Here is a 23,034-nt window from a genome sequence, read left to right on the forward strand (position 1 = left end):
GCCACTGCCCTCCAGTCTGGGCGACAGAGTGAGACCCCAACTCAAAAAAAAAAAGAAAAAAATTATTAAAAAATGAGGTATATAAACTTGTAAAAGTGATATATATCTAAATTTATACAAATTTATTTATAATAAGAAAAAAATCACAACAGAGTGCAAAGTTGAGATAATTTACAAATATTGCATCATAAGATCTAGAATAATAACATAATCTATTTTTATTGAAGTGAAAAGATGATATTATTTTCCTTTGGACTTATTTATTAAAATATTTTAAATTAATGATTTATTAAGAATATTTTACTCAGCTACACAAATCATCAATGGTAATGTAAATTTTTAGTATTATTGTTAAATATATAAAGATCAATTTTTTGTCATAGCTAATTTTCTATTCAGTGACTAATATTAAGTTCACTTTGAATTAATTACCTTCATTAAACATTGTGATGTCAATGACATAATAACATACACAAAAATATCTGTGAGTCACATATTATAAGCCTCGAATTCAACCATACCATTGTATCTGGTCTTCTCTTAGCCAGATCCTAAAATCTTCATGTCCCCTCAGTGCTATCAGTTAACAGGGAATATGTGATGAGAAGAAGTTGGAATGGGACAAAGATCTTAACTAATTACAGTTAAAATACCTTCTTTTTTTTCAAAATATTTTTTGTTTTTGTTTTGTTTTTTTTTGAGTTGGAGTTTCACTGTGTCGCCCAGACTGGAGTGCAGTGGCCGCTCCCGCCCACCGCAGCCTCGACCTGCTGGGCTCCGGCGATCCTTCCACCTCAGCCTTCTGAGTAGCCGGAGTTACAGGCACGCGCTACCATGCCCGGCTGATTTTTTTATTTATTGTAGAGATGAGGTCTCGCTGCCCAGGCGGGTCTCGAACCGCGGGCTCCGGCAATCCACTCACCTCAGCCTCCCAAAGGCGCGGGATTACAGGCTGAGCCACCGAGCCCGGCTTCAAAATATTTTTGAAAGACAAATAAATAAGACCACACGGACACACTGCCAACATTCTTCGCATAGCCTTGAAAGGAGTCCTTAAAGTGAAGGTCACCGAAAGTGTAAGATTTATTACCCTCACATGCCTCTGCTTCTGAGCACACAATTTACCTTGGCCTAATACTGGCAGAGATCATAATTTAAAATTTTAATGTCTTAATTCACAAAATTCAAACTATAAGAATAAAGTTCACTAAATGGTAGAAAATTAAGACTCGTCAAGATGAGATAAATAAAAAAACTGGAGAAGAAAATCCTATAAATTTAACAAATAGTTGCTGTTTTGGGAAAATGATTTGTATATAATTAAAGATTAGTTTCTTACAAACCTAGATATTTATTATTTTAACAGTTTTTGATATAATTTTCATCCAATGTGTTATATTCCTAATTCAATTGTCTGCCTTTTCAGAGTAGGCTTATTTAGTTAAACTTTCTTGATTATGAAAATCAGTTGCTAATCAATGACTCAATATAATTCAAGTTGTAGATTTCTATAGGCTGATTTCTTCTATAGTAAATTACTTTAAACTTTCATGCTTCTTGAGTTGTAGACTATGAAATGAGTGAACAGAGTACAATCTGAAAAAGGTTAGTTGGAGTGGTGTTATCCAGGGAGATTTTACAGGACTTTACTACTTTAGTGAGCCAAGATCTGAGTCTTTCTTTATTTTTCCTTCCCCAGAATTCTCCTTGCTAACTACCAAATTAGTAGGGGAAAACTGAGTAACTCATGGGGTGTGTATGTATATGTCTGTATGCATGGATGCAAACTGTGACAATTATAGCTTTTATTTTAATCAGTAGAAAATTAAAATTTATTTGGATGGAATTATGATTTATGTGTGCATCACAAACAATTTAAAGGACATTTTTATCTATGTTTCTTATTTTAGTAAGTTTCATGTTTGTGTCATGAAGATGTGCCCCACCAAAATCTGTCTTCAAATTATCACCACAGAAGCAAATTATTGTATAAGTAGTGCTAATCAGAGTCTCATTCAGTCAACCAGGCTAGAGTGCAGTATCATGATCACAGTTTACTGCAACCTTGACCTCCTAGGCTCAGCAGATCCTTCTGCCTCTGTCTTCCAAGCAGCCAGAACTACAGGCTGTTTTTTTGTTTTTGTTTTTGTTTTTCTGACTTATTTATAGAGTTATCACCAAGTTGCCCAGGCTGGTCTCGAAACCCAAGACTCAGGCAATCTTCTTGCCTCCGCCTCCCAAAGTGCTGGGATTACAGGAGTGAGCTACCACACCTGGTATCAGTTGTGCTAAATTTTTAACTGAGTTTATGATAACATTATCACTAATATCTAATGTTCTCATCTTTATCTGAATGAACTTCCAATAACTTTATTTAGGGTCCATGAGTTGAATGAATTCAAATCATTATTAAATAAATGCATTTTCTATTTAAAGCATTCTGATACCACATCAGCAAGGGTACCTTCAAAACAAACATTTGTATACCGAACCCTGAATTGTACCCCACATCTTTAAAATAAAAATAATTAAAAGTCAAAAAAAGAAAGTATTCTGATTATTCTGATATAAAATGACATTACTTGATCTTTAAAAAAAATTCTTTTGCTAATAAAGTCAAGATATTAACAGTTATCACTTCATTAATAATACACATGAGAAAACTTGGAATTGAAAATGAACATTAATTTAGAACAGTCATTTGATCTAAACGAAAAGTCATGCTTCAAAGAGTGATATGCAAAGGGACTTTCTGCATATTAAATGATTACTTTAGGGCAGAGAATTAACTATTAATATGAAGCAGATGCTGATGTTTCTTCAGTATATTTGTGTTTATTAATTTCCACAAAGCCAGTGATATCACCAGAGTTTTCATTACAGGTGGTAAATGTTAATAAATATTTCACATAAACTATGTATTCATCAACTCAGAATCAGAAATTCAGAACTATTTCTGTTATGAAATTCAGAATTATTTTTTGTTTAAAAGGCATTTTTATTTTTAAGTTAATATTTACTGAAAAGTTTTACTGAAAAATAAGAAAAGTATTATTAAAACATAAACATTTATAGAAATAAGCTATATTTAATGTAAACAAAACACTGGGGAAGAGTATTCAAACTACTCACTCCATGTTCTTGGCAAAACAGTTTATGTATATTTCATATACATCTAACCTATGATTTCCTACAATCTCCATGACATTGCTGTTGGGTGTATTTTGCCCTTTCGTATCCCACAGGGAGAGGCGAAGCACAGGCCACTGCGTAATGGACTGGCATAACTGGTATACCAGTTCTTCACAAGTTGTTGCTTGTTTTTGTGTGTGAAAAGGGCTGGGAAAGAGTTTCTTTTGGGTCATGTTTTCGGTGTAATGATTATATATTAAAGTGAGAACTCCGTTCATTGCACACATGTTTTACATATTACTAGAGGATAACATAGCAGAAGCCGGATTTACAAATTAAAGGACTGTCAAACTCATTATCATCACTGAGATGATTTCAATGCACCCATTGACAGTAATACCTGAATTAAAAATACAACAGCTCCGGGTAAGTGCTGAATGAGGCAGATACTGGGACACCAGAAATAACACAGGAGAGATTTGGGTAAACGTAATTATTATGGTCACAGTAATTGTAAAACCCTATATGATCTGGCTTCCTGGTACCTTTCTAACATGCTACTGCTTTCCATTCTGTTCTAGCCACTCTGGCTTTTTACTAATGTTTCCCAAACATATTAAATATTATCCTACCATGACACTTTATGCTTGCTCCTCTCTCTGCCTTAAAAGCTCTTCTATGTAATGGCCACATGGGTTACTTCCTCACCTTCATTGTGTCTATATTCAGTGCATTCTTCCCTGTCCACCCTATTAAAAAAAAAAAGCCAAAGAACCAATGCGCACTCCTCGTTCACCTTTCCAGCTGATATAATGTTTATTTCATTTGTCTCTTAGTATAATATGTCTTCCACCATTAAAATATAAGGCTATGAGGGCAGAGGTGCTATCTGTTTGTCCAGAGTAGATTGAAAGTGATAAGATTGCTCCTGGAATCTGGTAGATATTTGAATAAATTTGTGTTGAATCAGTTTAAATGTTATCATTGGCATTGTTAAACTACTATTTCCCTTGTTACTCAGTTGCTACATTATTTTCTATTGGGTATTGGCTATACTGTCTACATTATCATTTGACAGCCTAAGACTGGTGGTAAATTTGGGCCAGCAATTTTGGCTGAGTAGGCTTACATAATAATAAATGAGTGGCTATTCAAAGAAAACATTTTATGTTTACGTTTTTTATATTAAAAACTTAACCTTTATAGAAAAAAATCAGAAACAGGCTGCTTTTGCCCATTCATGCTGCTATAAGAAAATACCTGCTATTCAGTAACTTATAAATAATAGAAATTTATTTCTCAAAGTTTTGAGGTCTGATAAGGTTTGCCCTCTCTTTTCAAGATGATGTCTTCTTGCTGCATTCTAACATGACAGAAGGATGAGTGTTGTGTCCTAACATGGCAGAAAAAAAGAAAGGTAGTTCTCTCATGGCATTTTAAAAAGGCACTTATCCCATTCATGATGGTGAAGCACTCATGACCTAATCACTTCCTCAATGCTCCACCTCCTAATATGATTGCATTAGGGATTAAGGTTCAGTATATACTTTGGAGGGTCACAGATATTCGTACCATAGCACTCTTCCCAAAATTCATGTCCTTTTAATATGTAAATGCATTCATTCCATTCCAATGGCCCCAAAAGGTTTAACTGGTTCCAGTATTAACTCAAAAGTCTAAAGTCCAGAGTCACATCCATCTATCACCTAAATCAAATAGAGGAGAGACTCAAGGCAATTCCATTTTGAGGTAAATTCCCTTCCAGCTGTGAGCCTGGAAAATCAAACAGGTTATGTCTTTCTAAAATTCAATAGCAGAACAAGTATAAAACAAACATCTCACACCAAAAGAAATAAATAGGAAAAGGAGAGCTGTAACAGATCCCACACAAGTCCAAAGTCCAAAAGGGCAAACAATATTAAATCTTAAACCTTTGACTTCCTGTCCTGTCTCCCAGACATGCTGGGGCAGAAGTTGGATTCCAAAGGCACCAGAAACACCTGCCACTTCCATGGTTTTTATGGGCACAGCCCACACTGCACTTGTCAGGTGTTAGAGTTGAATGCCTGCAGCCCTCCCAGGCTGACTCTACTAATCTGAAATCTCAAGGGTGTCCCAGCCTCCATGGCTCCACTAAGCATTGCCTTAGTGGGAGCTCCTTGCAGTGGCCCAAACCCTGTAGCAGTTCTCTGTCTGAGGTCAGATGCTTTCCAAGGCATTCTTTGAAATCTGTGTGGAGGTAACTCTGCACCTGCAGTTTGAACCACCTAGATGCTTCCAAGTTATACCACCTCTGCCGCCTGGTGGAGTGGCCCTAGATGCCGTGAGACCCATATGAGCCACAGCTGGAGTGACCGAGGAGTGCTGTGCCGGAATGCATGGGGCAGAAACTTAAGGCAGTTCTGCCAATAAGTCTTGAGGTCCTACTGGCCTCCTGGGTTTCTCTTTTGAAGCCTTTCTGCCTTCAAGTTTTGGCACTATAGGCCTGTTACTAAATCTCTAAACTGTGTTTATAGTTATCATTCTTCCATTGTCTTGATAAATAGCATTCTTGATACCTTTTATCCAAATTAATCTCCTTATCAAACGTTCACTTGGTGATATCCTTGGCATTCTACACTGAACACACTTTCTCATTATTTACAACCAGGCCAGGTTGAGAATTTTTCATATGTTTGTTTTGCTTACCTTTTGATTATGAAATCTGTCTTTAATTCATTTGTTCCTTCTCATGCTCTGCTATAAATAGTCGAGAAGCTATGCAGCATCCAAAACATTTGCTTAGAGATCTCTTCCACCAAGTATCACTCAGTGTTATCTCACCACTGTCAAGTTCAACTTCCCCCAAAACACTAGGACATGGATACAACGCAACCAAGTGAGGTGCCGCTTTATAACAAGGATCACATTTCCTTGAGTTTCTAATAATTTGTTCCTCATTTCCATCTAAGACCTCATCAGAATGACCTTTCCCATCCTTATTTCTACCAAATTTTCTTCATAACTACATAGATAATCTCTAAGATCGAGGCTTTCTATACAGATTTCTTCTTTTTTGTTTATCTCTCTGCTTTATGTTACAGGCTTTACCCGTTAACCAGTTCCAAAGCCACTTCTACATTTTAGGCACTCGTACAGCAGCACCTTATTTCCCAGTACCAATTTTGTCTTAGTCCATTCTGGCTGCTATAACAAGTTACTTTAGATGGGGTAATTTACAAACAACAAAAATTATTTGATTTTACTAGGTTATACCTGGAAAACAATTTGGCTCAGGATGGATCATACATTGAGATTAGACTCTGGAATTGACACTTTTGAGTTAGTATTAGAACAAATCAAGACTTATGGGGCTATGGGGAGGGAATAAATGTAATGTTATTGTGTGTGCAAGGCATAAGAATTTTGGAAGGGCAAGGTCAGAAGGCTATGGTTTGAACATTGTGTCTCTCCAAAATTCAACTTGAACCTTAATCCTCATTACAACATTATTAAGAGGTGGGACGTTTAGAAGATGATTAGGTTATGAAGGCTTCACTCCCATTAATGGAATTAGTGCCCTTAGAAAGAAGCTTGAGAGAGCTAGCCAGTTCCTTTTTATACTTCTTGGCTATGTGGGGACCCAGCCTTTATCCCTTCTGTGGGATACAGCAAAAAGGCACATCTTGGAATCAGAGAGGGAGCCATAGCCAGACACCAATCTACTGCTGCCTTCATCCTGGACTTCCCAGTCTCCAGAACTATGAGAAACAAATTTCTGTTGTTTATAAATTATCCAGTCTAAGGTATTTTGTTTTAGCAGTCAGAATAGAATAAAACACAAGTAAAGGATATACACAAATGAATGGGTCATTTCATGGCCAATTCAGGAGGAACTGTTATTTTTATTTTTTGCAGTGTTTCAGGAACTTGGCTAAGCAATAATTTCTAACAGTGACACATAGATCTCCAGTTTAATTGTTATTCAGCCAACCATTTTTCCTTTCTTTGTGAGATGAGTAACTAAAGTTTAGATTTTTTTAACATCTTTATCATCATAATACATTTGTGGGTATATGCAAAAAGTGACTAAAGATGGGTAATTTTAAATGCCTAAAATGGAAAATTCTTGTGCAAGGCAAACAATATGTGACTTTGTTAACTGGAGGAGTATGGTATTTTTTGTTACTTTTATTACTCTGTAGATATTTAATTTAGAAGCATAAATCATTTTTCAAACCCAATCATTCCACTGACCAAAGCAGAGTCAGAATTATGCTCACACAGTTAGTTGATGGAGAGCTTGTAGAATCATCTGCTTGATATTGTTTGAGTTATCATAAGGAGCGCTTCATTTTCACAGTAGTGAAGAAACAGATTTTTTTTGTTGTTTCCTGTAGAGTTTGATGGGATTTTGATGAATATTTCTTAGTCTTTTGAGGATTTTGTTAATCTCTCTGACATGATTCCACAAGAGACATATGAAAAAGGTTATAAGCTCTGAATCAAGGAGGATTTTGTTTAAATAAAATATGGTAAAAATTTGGTTATATAAAATCAAATCTTAAATTTAGAAAGTAAAGATATCTGGGGAATTTGTTATGTATTTTCAAAATCACACATTATTTTTAATAAGAGACTACATTCCAAAGCTTCACTATAAAAATATGTAAGGTATTTGGAATATGTAAATCTATAGGTTGACTGTTTTGTTCTATTTTACAATTTATACGCATTTTTCATTGAGTTCAGGTAGATGAAACCAAAGGTTTCTAAAAAGCACCTTTCTCACAAGCAATTCATTATACCTAATTATATAGATGAACCTAAAAAATTATTTATTTATTTTAAAGAATTATATTTTATTTAAGTTCAACAAATGCTTGTTATTTTTTACTTAAGTTTTTAGCAATAACATGAGAACAAACCATCTGTACTTTTATAAAGCTTAGAGTCAGAACAAAACAAGCAACATCTCAAGTATACAAAAAACTTGACATTGACTTTTCACAAGTCACATTAGCATGTGAAGTTGGTATATAGCTAGAGATGCACATATTTATTTTAATGTTATAAAGAAAATCATTTTATCATTATAAAAAGATCAAAGAACAATTTATATTTTATCTTTTCTAACTAATTTATACTCTCAAGTAATTTGTTCAATATACATCATCAGGAAGAAAACTGCTTCGATGAAACAAACTCTGGTGTAAGATATCTTGAAACAAAATAGATCCAAGAGAGAGAATTTATATAAGGAGATATAATGGAAACAAGTACACACACCCATTTCTGTTTTAAAAACAATTATAGATTTTAAAATGCCCAGAGAATTTTAGTGTTTACTAGATATTCACACTAAGGTAGTTAAAGTACACCAAGAAAATCATCTGCTCTTATAAACAAGGTATTAGAAAGGTCAAAAATAATAATAATAAAACGAAAGAAAAGATGTAGTAAAAAAAGTAAGAAAACTTGGTGTGATAAAGAGGAAAAAATTAAAACAAGAAATTAAAAGAATGAGTAATTGCAAGTTCAAGACAGCAAATAAAATGTATATTTTTTAAAAAATAAAATTTATTGTAACATTAGAAAAGTAAAGAACTAGAAATGGTGATAAAACTAAAATACACAAATCACAGTGGGTGTTAGATTAGTAGGTGGACCTTGCTGAATAGAGCAATTTATAAAGAAATACTTTGAAAGGGAACCACTGCAATAGGTCACTCTCCCAGCATGACTGGGGCAGCACAGCTAGCAGCAGGGATGGCAGGATTTACAAGTGAGCAAATCAGCAACAGGGTTAAGTGAAGAGTAACATTATAGCCTGACCAGAGTCCTCATTCTGAGCAACTAACTGTGGCATTTGTCTTCAGGATAACAACAAAGAAATAGTTTTCTAAAAGAAGTGCAGGATTGTCACTGGGGATGCAGAGTGGGCACTGGTATCTGAGAGAAAGAAGACTTTCTTATAGTGATCAAGACGGAACTAGAAATTCAACACGATTCTATTCAAACTCATTGTTTTAAAGACTTTAGATATTAAATATTTTTAACCAAGCAGCTCTATCCATAGCAACATATTCCATAAAAATATGTGGCCATGCTTTCAATAATATACAGTTACATTAATAGATATAAATTAATTTATTATATTTGCTAATAACTGAAAACACAGTCAATCTAAATATTCATCCATAAGATAGCTAACATAATTGTGGAATATCATGTAGCACTTAGAAATAATGAAACATCAAACTCCACTGAAATGTAATAATGCACATCAGATCCTTTGCAATGTAAAAGGTAACTTGTAGAATAATATGAAGTTTGTATTGTTATGTAAAAAATCTATCTATCCAGCATCTACATGTGTGTATAGTAGAGATACATTATTAATTGATTATAGATAGATAGGCAGATAGACAGGAATACTTGAGTGTATAGGTGTATATTAGAATGTTTGAAAGGATATATCCAATCATAACGGTAATTCCTGACGAATCGTTGTGCTTAAAGCAGGGCCTTTAATTTGCTTTTTAAATAATATTCATTGTAGTATGGACATTTTCCAATCACATATATTAATTTAAAAATGTTAAGATAGAGTAGAGGATAATTGAATGTCCCAAATTGAAAGACTAGAAGGCAAGTAGTACATATTTAAGTATAGTAGAAAAACATGAAATGAGAAAATAGGGCTCACATCAATGTTATTGTAATACATGTACATAAAGCTACCTGGTAGTCATATTGTTATTAATTAATATCTAAAACAATATTGACAATAAGTTACATATACTGAGGATATACCACGTGGTGAGAACACATGCTTCATAGGCATCATACTATTTAACTTACAACTATCCTCTGAGGAGGGTACCATTCCTCATTTTATGGATAAGATAATAGAGGCTCCCAGAGGACAAGTTATAAAGCCTGTAATTTGCAGAGGCAATAGCCTCCTCTCCGCCATTTATGAAATATAGGAAAATTCTGAATTTACTTACATTGGGTGAACCTATATGGATTGTGGAATGACTAAACTTTTCAAAATACAGTTTCTTAATTCTGTAGACTAAGAGCTACTTCTTTGAAGTCCAGAGAATATTAAAGGACATGAAAAGAATCCATCCTGACTGAGCTTTTTAGTTAATATTGAGACTACTTCGGCTTGGTTTTATCTGTACCAGGACTTCCTGATTGCAACTGGCTCCCCAAGCCAATAATCTCATTATCCTCTAGATTATGGGGTGTGGAGCTTGACCAAGTCATTGTTCTGAACTAAATTCCTGTGGTGAAGAACCTGCCTTCTGTAGGAAGGAGGTTCCACAAACCACTGCTCAGCATGTGGAAAGTGACCCCTGACAGCAGGCAGCAAAGCAGTAGAAGAAAGAGACGAATATAATTGTAAGAACCTGTGCTAATTATGTCTATTTTACTAACATTTATTTAGTATAAGACACAGTGGTATAAATTTTATTCTGAGCTTTTAAAAGTGTAAAATTTCACTATTTGGTTTCTAGTTTCTGAGAATGACCTATAAGACTTATTTTAAATCATACTGTCCTTTTAAAGAAGTGTGCATATAGCTTATAGAAATTCTCTCTACTTATGTGATCTAATATTTACTCTCGTGCTGATAGAGAGAAAAGAGGTCAGTGGAAAAAGATGACATTAATTATTTAACTAGGCCAAATTAATGATGATTTATTTCAGTGCATATTTATACCATCAAAAGTATATGATCTAGTTTGAGAAAACAATTTTAGTTTACTACATCTTACCTATTATCAGTAAAGTACATTATGAGAATGATATTCATTAGAGTTTGTAAGTATGATTTTTATTCTTTGTGAACTAGCTTTCTTTTTACTCTGTAGCGGATATTTTCTACTTAACAAGTACAAGGAAAGAGAGTAGTTCTACAAACACATGGCTTAGTAGTTTAAACATTCAGCTAGTGCGTATGTGAGCGTGTGTGCGATAATTATCATTGTTATTAGTACTATTAAGAGTATTACTTCGCAGTGTTTAAAAGGAAAGGAAATCTGCTTGAAATTGATTGTTAACTATTACAAAAACAGCATCTGCATTGCTTTCTCTTATGTAGTTAATATTAAATTATTTATACACTAATCTGGCTGCTGTATCCAAATAACATTATTTCTAGATAGGTCAGGCTGCTTATTTAATTAGTTAGTTAAGTGAGTTAATAGTAATGATATTATCTTTGGACTTACCCTGGCATTGGTCCGTTCCCAGCAAGACTATAAACCTGACGAGGATTTAGTAAATACTGGAATTTTCTGTAAATTCTACAAAAGTGAAAACACAGAAAGAGAAAAGGAAATGTAGTGATTCTTAATAATTTTAAAATATGCAATGTCCCTTAATGCCATAAATATATGTGTATGTATGTGAGTGTAATTAAAATTATTTGACAAAAGTCTCACTAATATTAAAAATAGAATAGCTCATAGAAGCCAATGGTTCTTGAAAAGGGGCTTAGTAGCCATTAGAAAGACAATACAATGTATTCACTAGAAATAATGCCTGTATTCTAAATATGCATATACATTTAGATTATTCTCCCACCCCCTTTTGAAATTATTTAGCTAACTCATATTTCAAATTTTTAAAAAAGATTCCATATAAATTTAATTAAATATTTTCTCCGAACAGATCCTTGTGAATAGATCATTCTCTCCACAGAAGTCAATATTAGGTTACTGGGCCAACCTAACAGAGTTGAAAAATCTCTATCTCCCATAAAAAAATGGAAATGTACACTTTATATACACATATGTAGGAAAAGAGTGCAGTCTCACCTGGCCTAATAATTTTATATAAACAACCATATTAATCAGTCAGTTCATGAAATTGCTAAACTGTTTCAACAGGCACACGTGAAATGATTTTTATTCTGAAAGAAAATAATTTTTGTAAACAAATGCAATAGAAATGTTTCTATGTATACACATAGCCCAAATGTGTGGAATTCTTTGAAAATGTGATATATTAGATCTTTAAATTGGTATTATATACATGCAAATATTAGTGTGTATTTTATAAATATTCTTATAATAGTGACTGATAGAAACTACAAATTCACTTTACAAAATCCACTTATATCATCTAGAATCATTCTCAATACCTTCTTTCCCTGGCATCTGAACCCCACCACTGAACAATTCTGTGCTTCCTCAGAAATATCTATCAAATCTGGCTATTCTGTTTCACTGCTTTAATTCAAGCCTTCATGTTCTCTTAGCAGCTCTATAAAATTCTTGGCAATTAAGTCCTCTCCTATATTGCTGTTTAAGTACAGTCATATTTTTCCATGATGAAAAGTTTCTGCTAGTGTCAAGTTATTCACAATATAAATTCAGACATCTTCACAATATGACCACAGTTTATCTCATTTTCTTTCTCTTTCCCCTTAAACTTTAACTTTGGTAAATTCTTCCTGGTTGACACCGTGCCTTTCACAAATCCTTAGACCTGGCAAGCATCTACTTATGTAAGAACCAGTACTAAAGCTAGTTATCAGAAGACATCTCAGTTTTCAGAGATGGTTATCTCCCCCTCTGAACTTCCATAGTACCTTTATTTTAAACATGTCCAGTTTAGCATTTCTCGTGTGGGATTGCAATAGATCACATGCATGCCTATCTCCCTGCATGATTGTAACTTACACCTTTTATCCCTGGTACCGAGTAGAGCTTGGATTCAACCAGGGGGCGCTGTCTGAATAACTATGTGAACACTTTCACACCTGTGGACTGGCATGGGAAACCGTGTCTGAATATATAATTCTGTGACCTTTTACCACTTACCTAACATATCAAAGTCAACAAAGTCAACACATTTTGAAAGAAAAACGCTGAATGGAATCCCATTGTGAAAGGTGCCCCCTATGCATGCAGGGAAATTCATCTGTGCACTTGCAATAGATCACCTTTAAAACGTGTTTACATTTCATTTGACCTTGAAGGGTCCCTTTAATATCTAAAGGACAAAACGCATGTGGGCATGCATATGGGAGAGTTCACATATTTCCCCTTCTCCCCATTAAGTTTAATATTCTTATGCCTTTAGTGTCTCTAGTTGTTGTTGTTGTTGTTTTTAGAAAATAGCATTAATCACATAGAATGACCTTAGTATACCTTCCCTTATATCACCTAGAATCATTCTCAATACTGTAGTAGACGAAGTAAACAAAGGTCATTCTATGTGATTAATGCTATCTTAAATTGAGGAGAATTTCTTTTCTTTTGAAAATATTTTTAAAAATTTTTTCTAAGACTTCATTTGTATCTAATTTCCAACATGAATTTAAGTCTTACCTAATTCTTTATGAAGAGCTTACTTTCTTTTTTTTAATATATATATATATATATATATATATACACACATACACAGCTGACAGACTGCAAGTAGTAAAAGAGAAAATAATTTTAACATTATTATTTTATATCTTTCTGAGTGAAGCAATTATTCTCTTTCATAAAGTACTAAGAATATTTGTAACCAGTTAGCCATCATTTATTTAAAATAATTTCAATCTAGGTTCAGCAAAGTGAAAACTTAACTATATGTTGATAAGAGGGAAAAGAAGTATACTTTTTAAAAGCTGAAATAATATTTTGATGATTGATCAATAAAGAACCTTTTTAATTTCAATGAAATAAAGCTGGAACGTTACATGTTAGTAAAGGAAATTGTTTTTCAAAATTCCATTATTCATGGAAACATTTCAACTTTGTTATTTGGTAAAGCAAGAAGGAAATCTGTTTTACTTTCATAGTGTGAGTACTTTTATCTGTTTGCTTATTTTGGGGTTGAGATTAGGAAAGACATCTAGAAAACATTGTTAGATATAAATTGCAATTTTGTTTATGACTGTTCTCAGTAGGACATAAGGTTTACTCTTCAATGTAGTGATTTTCATTTATTTATTAAATATTATGATTTAATTATTAATTCAGCATAAAAATAAAATTTTATCAGCCAGAATATTAAGATATCTGATAACACAGCTCATTTTTATTCTAATTAAATATACTATGTTTCTTGAGGAAATATGGCATTATGTTCTCCAAAATGCACATACAGAAAGTCATTATAATATATTTTGCCTAGAAGCTAGATATAAATTCTGTTCCTCGGTACTGGGCTATGATTTACCAGAATTCATCTTGTTGATCATTTAGTGAACCGATTTTCATTCAACAGTATTTATGATGCCATGTTGTTTGCAAAGCTCTTTGTAAAGGGCTAGGGAGATAGGTGGGATAGCTCAAATTCAAATATCTGAGCTGGATAATAAAAATATTTATAAAATGCCATTATATTAAAATTTCAACTCTAAAAACAGACAGAGACTATATCAGCATACACATATATATCCTAACGTCATTTATTCTCATTAAAATTAGTAAGCAGTGAAGAATAATGTTTTTAAATGTTTTTACATCATAGCTTATCTTTTTTACATATAGAAAATAAAATGATTTTAAAAAATCATACCTTTCTCCTTGTTTTCCACCACTTTTGGGGTTCACAAAAACTAAAAGTGGATGAGTACCAGGAACAGGAGTGATCTAGAAAGAAATTTGGATATATGAAAAAGTTACTAGGTGCAGAAAATTCCTTGTTTTTTCTAAGTTCTAAAATACCAATAAGCAAATTCAAGCAAATTCAATACAATGACAGTTGTTTTTTTTTTCTGGGGTGTGTGTGTGTGTGTGTGTGTGTGTGTGTGTGTACGTGCGTGTGCAAATGCTAAAAGGAACACCCTTCAACAAAGAAAGGTAGGACAGAGGGCAAGGCAATTAGGAAGAAGAAATGACATTTGTAATTGCTATAAGATGAAAACAAAAGTTACCATTTGTGGGAAAATGACTGAACTAACCAAAATACAGCAGAATTTGAGGGGGGAAAAAGATTAGAAGCAAAAAAAGAAATCAAGTTATAGAGTCTTCCTTTTCCGGAGGACCCTGATTGAGAGCTTTAAGCATGTGTGGAATCCATCTTTCCAACCTCTTATGAACTAGAAAGAAACTCACTAAGATTATTTAAAGCCTTTTTTTTTGGTCTAAGAGTTCTTTTCTACACAATCTTCTCAATGCTTTCTTTCCCTGGTTGGTGGGTAGAGTGCCAGTTAATCAAAACGATTTGCTAAATAGGAGTCCATTAAATATTTTTAATTTATTTAATTTTAAAGATGTGGGGAACAATTCAGGATTAGGTATACAAAAGATCATCTTTTTTTCAGGCAACAGAAATTGACTACACCATGTGCAATGTACTACTTACATCACTACTTACTCCTCAGTTAAACAAGAAAGACAAAATCTTTGTCCTAATAGGGCTTATTTTCTAGTGACAAAATATGCAATAAACAAATATTTATTTAGTTGTGAAATGTGCCACAAAGGAAGGTAAAGCAAGTAAGTTGATAGCATTTTACTGGTGGGGTGGAGTTGTCTTAGAAAACAGGGTAGGAAAGGAGAACTCTTTCATTTTACAAGACTTTTTTCAAAATAAAAGTATTCCTAGTCAATATGCCCTTATATAGTTTCCATCTACGTACAGTTGACCAAAAAAAAAAAAAAAGAGAGAGATTTTCAACAATCGAGATAACCACTTCCTTCAGACCCCCCCCAAAAAAACTTTGATAATGAAAATATGCAGGTAAGGATGCCCTCTAAATATTAAGTTTACCAGTTTTTCACTTTTTGAAAGTAGATTAAAATTATCCTTACTACAGTGCTAAATATTTAATGAAACAATTAGAAACACCCATTTCAACATATTGTGCCCTTTCTTCCTGTCTGTTTAAACAGTAAAAGTTAAAATATTCTACCAACATATTTTCCTTCAATTCTTAAGTGAAATGACATTTTTTGTAATGAGTATAGACATTGGAGAAATGTTAAAATCTTCATATTAGTTAAATGAGAAGGTTGAGTACAGTATTCTTAATTTCTAGTTCTCATTACAATCTATCACTGTGTCTATGTCTGTTTTACTTTCCATTGTTAAGAGGACCAAGGTCCTTTGTTCCTAATTTGTCTGTAATTCAGCTGGGAGAAGGACAGCTGGAGTAACTTCTACAATAACTTCTCAGGTCTCCCTTGAAACAAATGTATTCAATTAATGTATATAAAAAGCCTATTATCTTAAAGCCATTGTGCTGCTGGCTTGCAATGGGTGCCCCTCATCCCATTAAAAATAAGATTAGGAAATACCAAAAAACACCCATTTCAAAACACTAATGTTCAGTTTCCTTTTCTTATTTTATTACTAAATTGAAACTCCTAAAGTTTTCATAACAAAAAAGTAATAATAACACATGTAGATTTTAGTTGACTTTTTTAGTCAATTTGAATTGTTTCTCCTTGTTTTTAGAGACAAGAATCTTAAGGTAAATAAAGATATTTGAGCAAAGCATTAAATTTGAACCCAAATACTCATTAGGGTGATTTTTCCTTTCCTCCTCAAATTCAACATTCAGTTTACAAACAAATGAGATTATATAAAAATTCATACTGGGCCCAATATTTGAAATTCTTTTAAAATTATGTTTTAGAATGTCTTTCAGAGATACTTAAATATTGGAATATTTTTAGGCATTTTATAAGTGATCAAATAAAGGCCAGTAACAATTGTGTTTTAAGTTACATATTATTATGAACAAATAAATATCCCACCAAAGTATATTATAGTATGTAAGGCATCTCAAAAAAGAAAAAATACAAAACCTAGATGTAATTTTTGGGGATAGATGTATAAACAGATCAAACGAATTCAAATAACAGAAGAGAATTTAAAGATTTAGGGACAATGATGATATTCCACAAGTGATAAAAGTCATATACCAAATATGGAAATAGAGAAATAATAAATCAATTAGCACATCATTTTATTACAGAAAAGGTTAATAAAATATGACAATATACAAATAAAACATGGTATTAATTTATGTTATCAGGTCCTGTGGATTAGCACCCCTTTGGTGATGACTTTAATAGGTTTCTGACCTTATATAACCTACCTAATATCTAATGTAATGCACATTTAAGGGGTGATAATGAGATTAAATATTAACACTACAAGGACTCTGGTGTTAAAGGAACATGTAATGGTGTTAGAAATGTGAAAGTTAAGCCGGGATTGGTGGTTCAGCCTGTAATCCCGTGCCTTTGGGAAGCTGAGGTGAGTGGATTGCCTGAGCCCGCGGGTTCAAGACCCGCCTGGACAGCGAGACCTCATCTCTACAATAAATAAAAAAATCAGCGGTAGCTCGCGCCTGTAGTTCCAGCTACTTGGAAGGCTGAGGCAGAAGGATTGCCGGAGCCCAGCTGGTCGAGGCTGCGGTGGCCGGGAGCGGCCACTGCACTCCAGTCTGGGCGACAGAGTGAGACTCCAACTCAAAAAAAAAAAAAAAAAGAAATGTGAAAGTTCTAGGAAAATCTGGCATGTTTTTTTTTGAGTGGTTAATATTTATTGCACTATCTTTCCATTGACAGAAATAAAAATTCCCAGTGATGATACAAGTGAAACTCATCATTATTTTTCTACCTAAAATGCTCCAGATAGTAAAGTATTGGGTAATGCAGCAGATGATTATTCATAGTTCTTTCAAGTTTATAACAAACGAGTCTAAATGTTTTGAATACCTTCTATTTATTGCAAAAATGATATGTTATTGCTAGTGAACACTACAGTTAATCAACATGTTTTTTTTGTGCTCACTCAAAAAGCTTTAAAATTGTGCTAACCTTTGCTACTGTAAAAGGCCAATTTGGTCCAGTAAGTTTGGGTGCCAGGATACCAAAGACAGAATTCTTAGACTTGAGAGCCAAACACCTAGAGTACTGCATAGTCATTTTTCAGTCTGACAAGTTACAAACAAGTATCGTATCCAGTTATCATCCTAAAATAAGTCATACCATCTTAATGGCAGAATCTTCAATTGGCACTTAATTCCCATATTCCCCCTCCTTGGGAGTAAAGAGCCCTGGGTATAGGTAATTTAAAAGAGTTTCCCTTCTTGTCACATCTGTATCTTGGAAGCCGCTGTTGCTGGCAAAATTTATGTAACTCTCTCTGTATATATTTATATATTTTTTATTTTAAAGAGCTTTAACTAGTTGTAACTTTTGGTGTCTTGTCATATAAAAGAAGAAATAAATATACAAAAAAGTGGGTCTAAATTTTTTTCTAGTAAAATATAACTGGGAGTTGCTATGGAATGAATTGTGCCTCCTCCACCCCCAAGTGCATATGTTGACCCTTGAAACCCCGATGTGATAGTAGTAGTGATGATGAAGCTTTTGGTAGGTAATCTGGGTTGGATGAGGTCATAAGGGCGAGGAACTCATGATAGGTTTAGTGATCTATGAGGAAGAGATAATCTCTCTCTTTCTCTCTCTCTGTAGGATCACGTATGGAAGAGGTTGTGTGAGTACACAGAGAGATGGTGGTTGCCTACAAGCCGAAAGAAGAGGACTCAGAATAGAATCTACCTTGCTGGTACCTTGATCCAGGGCATTCCAGTCTCCAGAACTGTGAGAAATAAATGTCTCATGTTTACGCCACCCAGTCCACAGTTAATTTTTTATAGCAGCCTGAGAAGACTAATAAAGTATTGTATAGTAAGTCAAGGTATGCTCTTTAAAAGGAAGAGTGAGAGCTCCTAGCCTTCCTCTTCCCAATGTCAGCATGGAATTTGAATTTATGAGAACCAGTAGCCATTTTTGTTCATGAGCTGACCTTGAAGATGACACAGATTAATGACATAATACAGAAAGACAGGAGTACCAGTCCTGATGAAAATGTGGAGTTGTCTTATCAGCCCTGGGCATTCTACTTCTGGATATCATTTACATAAACAAATTGAAAGCTATCTTTTCTAAGTTTTGTTTGTCTTTATTTTTGTTGTTTCCCTGTTACATGCTAACTGTAATTGCTGTGAAAGACAAGATCAATAGGGTCATAGAATTGAATACAGATTGAATCAAAGAGAGATACTTTATTCTTCACCAATCTTGCTAATATGTCTAGTCTGTGAGAAAAGAAAAATAGAAACTTAATATTGTAATTCTTGAATAAATCTCTTTATTTTATTTTACAGTATTCTAGTCTCATTATTGAATACTCATTTTGTCAACCTTTTGTAACATAGTCTGAGATAAAGGAAACGTGAAAATTATTAGCTATAGTATTTTAATTTGTAATTTAATCTGATTATTTGATTCAAGACCTCCAGAGAGGTCAATAAAGTAAAAACCATCTTCCCCTCCTTCACAAAATTAAGTCTAGGAAGATAATTTGTATTGCAATGCAAATTTTGTCTAATGACAAGAGAAATATAAATAGTTTTTAAAACTCAGTATATTTGATTTTGATGAATAAAGTTTTACGAAAATATCTTACATTAATATTTTTAGAATTTTACAGTGATTTCTCTGGAACAATTTCAAATTTACAGAAAAGTTGTGACAATTGGATAATTAACTTTTTCTCCCTGAACTATTTGAGAGTAAGTTGCCAAAATTATACTCTGTCATTCCCATTTACCTAAGTATTGCCTACACACAAAAACATTCTTTTACATATTTACACTAAACACAAAAATCAGAAAGTTAATATGATTCTTCTGGTCTTTAATATGTTAACTAGTTTTCTTTTGTGGAAAAAATGCAATTGGGACAACTAGTGAAACTTAAATGGGATCTGAGGATTAGATAGCATTCGTGTACCAACGTTACATTCAAGTTTGCCAATTCTCTCTTGAATTGTATCTAATCTACCTATGAATTTTAAATGTTCACTTTCATGCAAAAATTCTGAAATAAGATGTAAAACTCAGTTATTCTGAAAACTGACTTATTGCCATTCTAAAGTATTATCTTTTTTGCTATAAATTTTGATGGGGTAAGAGCTAAAAGACAAAAACACAAATATATCAGAATTTCTGTCAGCTTCTAACTATTCATTCTTGTAAGTACATATTTATACAGCATTTGAAATCATCTTAAGTGGAACAGAGTGATGACAGCCAACAGATGTCAATAGATGACAGCCAAGTTGCTTTATAAAAGAACTCTGAACCTGTTGTCAGTGTCCTATCACCTAACCATTGTGCTTGAGGCATCACTACAGAATTCTGTGCCTTCTCAATACATTTAGGGGAAAAAATTGAGATAGTGTAATACAATACAATAAAGAAAAACTGACGAAAAGAGACAGTGTCTAGGGAAGACTTTATAGCATCTGAGGTAGCTGAAATACTGAAGAATGGTTATATAAATTAGGTATGTAGGGCATTCTATAAGGAGACTGTTTATACTGATTTCTCCTCCACACTTTTAATCATGTAAAATCATAATTACTCACATAAAGGGGAAATTTAAAATAGTACAAAGAACATGACTTTAGACTCAGACTAGTTTTGGATCCCAGTTCAACCACACCTTTCTCCCTACACCCTCTCTCTTAGTGATCTCATCTGATTTGATGGTTTTAATTGTCATCACTGCCTTTATTCCCAAATGCATGTCGAGTCTTTCTCCTGAATCCTAGATTCATAAATTGCTCTGCCTCCTTGATATCTCCATTTGGATATATAACAGCATCAGAAATTTCCCTCCAAACATTATCTACCCAGACTCTCTATATTTTAGTCAAGGTAACTCCCTCATTTCAGTTTCGTGGGCCAATCTAGCTTGGAGTTATCCCTGACTCCTCATGTTTTTACCTACCCAAATCCAAATCCACTTTACCAACATATCCCTTTGACTCTGTCCTCAAAATATATGTAGAATATCATCACATCTCTCTACCTCCACTGCTCCATCTTAAGTAGCCTCTATCTTATAACCCTTGGATAACTGTGTAGTTATCTACTGGCCTCTCTGCTCTCCAACACTCTAATCTCAAGAAGCAGGAGTTTTTTAAAACATAATTCAAGTCATGTTACTCCTCTGCTTATCCCTTCCACCAATATCTTCTCATTTCTCTCAGATCAAAAGTCAGTCTTTGTTCAGGTCTTCAAGGTTTTATAGCATCTAGAACCTGCCACTTCCCTAAAGTACTCTCTACCACTTTCCATCTTGCTCGTCCTACTCAAAACGTGAAGTTCTTATTGATTCCAGATTTTCCAGGCATACACTTGCCATAGGGCTGTCCATATATTCACTTGGACAACTGACTCACCTCTTCTAAGTCTTTACCCAAATATCTACTTCTTTTTTTTTTCTTTCTTGAATTGGAGTCTCATTCTGCCGCCCAGACTGGAGTGCAGTGGCCGCTCCCAGCCACCGCAGCCTCGACCTGCTGGGCTCCGGCGATCCTTCGGCCTCAGCCTTCCGAGTAGCCGAAATTACAGGTGCGCGCTACCACGCCCAGTTGCTTTTTTGATTTTATTGTAGAGATGAGGTCTCGCTTGCCCTAATCTGGCCATTTTGCTTAAAATTATAGAAAACTCCAATTCTTAGTACATTCTGATACTCTTATCTTACTTGGTTCAATTTTCTATATCATTTATTATCTATCACATTATGCATATGGAGCCAGAGACTAATTTTAAAGACTCTTGTAATACTCAAGACTAGAGAGAAATAATTCTGAATTTAGAGAGTTAGAATAACAATGAAGAGTTGTTACAAAAATGTCAATAGGCTTGACAATTCTTAAATGGTCAAAGTACATACACATCAATCAAAAAAGGAAATTACTTTCAATTTTTTGTTGGAATCTCACTCTGTCACCCAGGCCAGAGTGCAGCATCACAATCACAACTCATCCCAGCCTCTACCTCTTGCGCTCAGTAGATCTTTCTGCCTTAACCTCTCAAGTAACTAGTATGACAGACATATGCCATCTACCTGGCTAATTTTTAAAAACTTTTTTTGTAGAGAGGAGGTGTCACTATGTTGCTTAGGCTAGTCTTGACCTCCTGGGCTTAAACAATTCTCTTGCCTCCTATAGTGCTGTGATTATAGAATTGTGCCACCAAGCCAGGCCCTAGAAATTAATTTTGAATATATACTATACAGTTAGTATAGTGCAAGTATGTTTAATTTATAAGTTTGGTGATTACAAGAACAAGATATTGACAGTAAGGGAGACAATAGTAGAGACAGTTGTGTGGGGAAATACACTGTTTCACTTTTAGATATTTAAATACAAGAATCCCCCCTTTTTACTGTGTTATAAGTATTATAAACTAAACTCTTTAGTTCTCAAGTGACCCCTTTATTTGGAAATCTTTCTCAAAGAATATTTAGGGACAAGATAACATCAACCTAATACAGTTTAAACAATTGTTCTGTTTTTGTCCTTATTTGTTCACATGTGGGAGAGTCATCTGTAGTTTTCTATCTCTTGCATGCTAAGAAATTGTAGTTTCAATTACGTTTGATCATATGTATTAAGTGTAAACCTATGGTGTGAGCAATGACAAAGACAGAGTGCCTAACCACCTTCATTTGAAGTCCCCTAGGACTTGGGTTAATTAATGAGACTCATCCTAAGGTTATACATGATCTATTACTTCCTCTAATTAGAAATAATAATCCTGATCATTATGCTGGTTAGCTGGAAAGAAATAAGATGAATGTGCTTAACTATGATTAATAGTCTTCTTTAAGCAGCGTAGATCTTTTCTGTCACTGAATTATATGCAAGCTGGGCTGCAACTCAATGCTTTTTCATGATGCATATTTTTAAAACTCACTGAAAAATATTAATTTTTTTGATAGTTTTTTAGCTTTTCCTGATTAAAAAACATTACTATTTTTAAATGAATAACTACAACACACAAATCCTATTTATTTTTAGCTCTTCAGGAAATTATTCTTTTCTCTTTTTACATTTTCTATAACAATATGTGAATACTATGTGTAT

General features: G+C 33.7%; 1 protein-coding gene across 1 annotated transcript in view; it reads right to left on the reverse strand.

The window, feature by feature from the left end:
- The window catches only part of DGKB (diacylglycerol kinase beta), a gene marked incomplete at its 3' end in the record, with an annotated part of 571,138 nt that overhangs the window by 258,196 nt on the left and 289,908 nt on the right, over positions 1-23,034 (reverse strand). The window contains exons 16-17 of the mRNA XM_008059499.2: positions 14,647-14,720; positions 11,358-11,432 (exon numbers count right to left, since the gene is read on the reverse strand). Coding sequence (XP_008057690.1) covers positions 11,358-11,432; positions 14,647-14,720 — 149 coding nt within the window. The remainder of the gene's footprint in view (positions 1-11,357; positions 11,433-14,646; positions 14,721-23,034) is intronic.

Source organism: Carlito syrichta, unplaced genomic scaffold (assembly GCF_000164805.1).
Source record: "Carlito syrichta isolate Samal-C Ts95f unplaced genomic scaffold, Tarsius_syrichta-2.0.1 Scaffold304199, whole genome shotgun sequence".
NCBI classification, from domain to species: domain Eukaryota; kingdom Metazoa; phylum Chordata; class Mammalia; order Primates; family Tarsiidae; genus Carlito; species Carlito syrichta.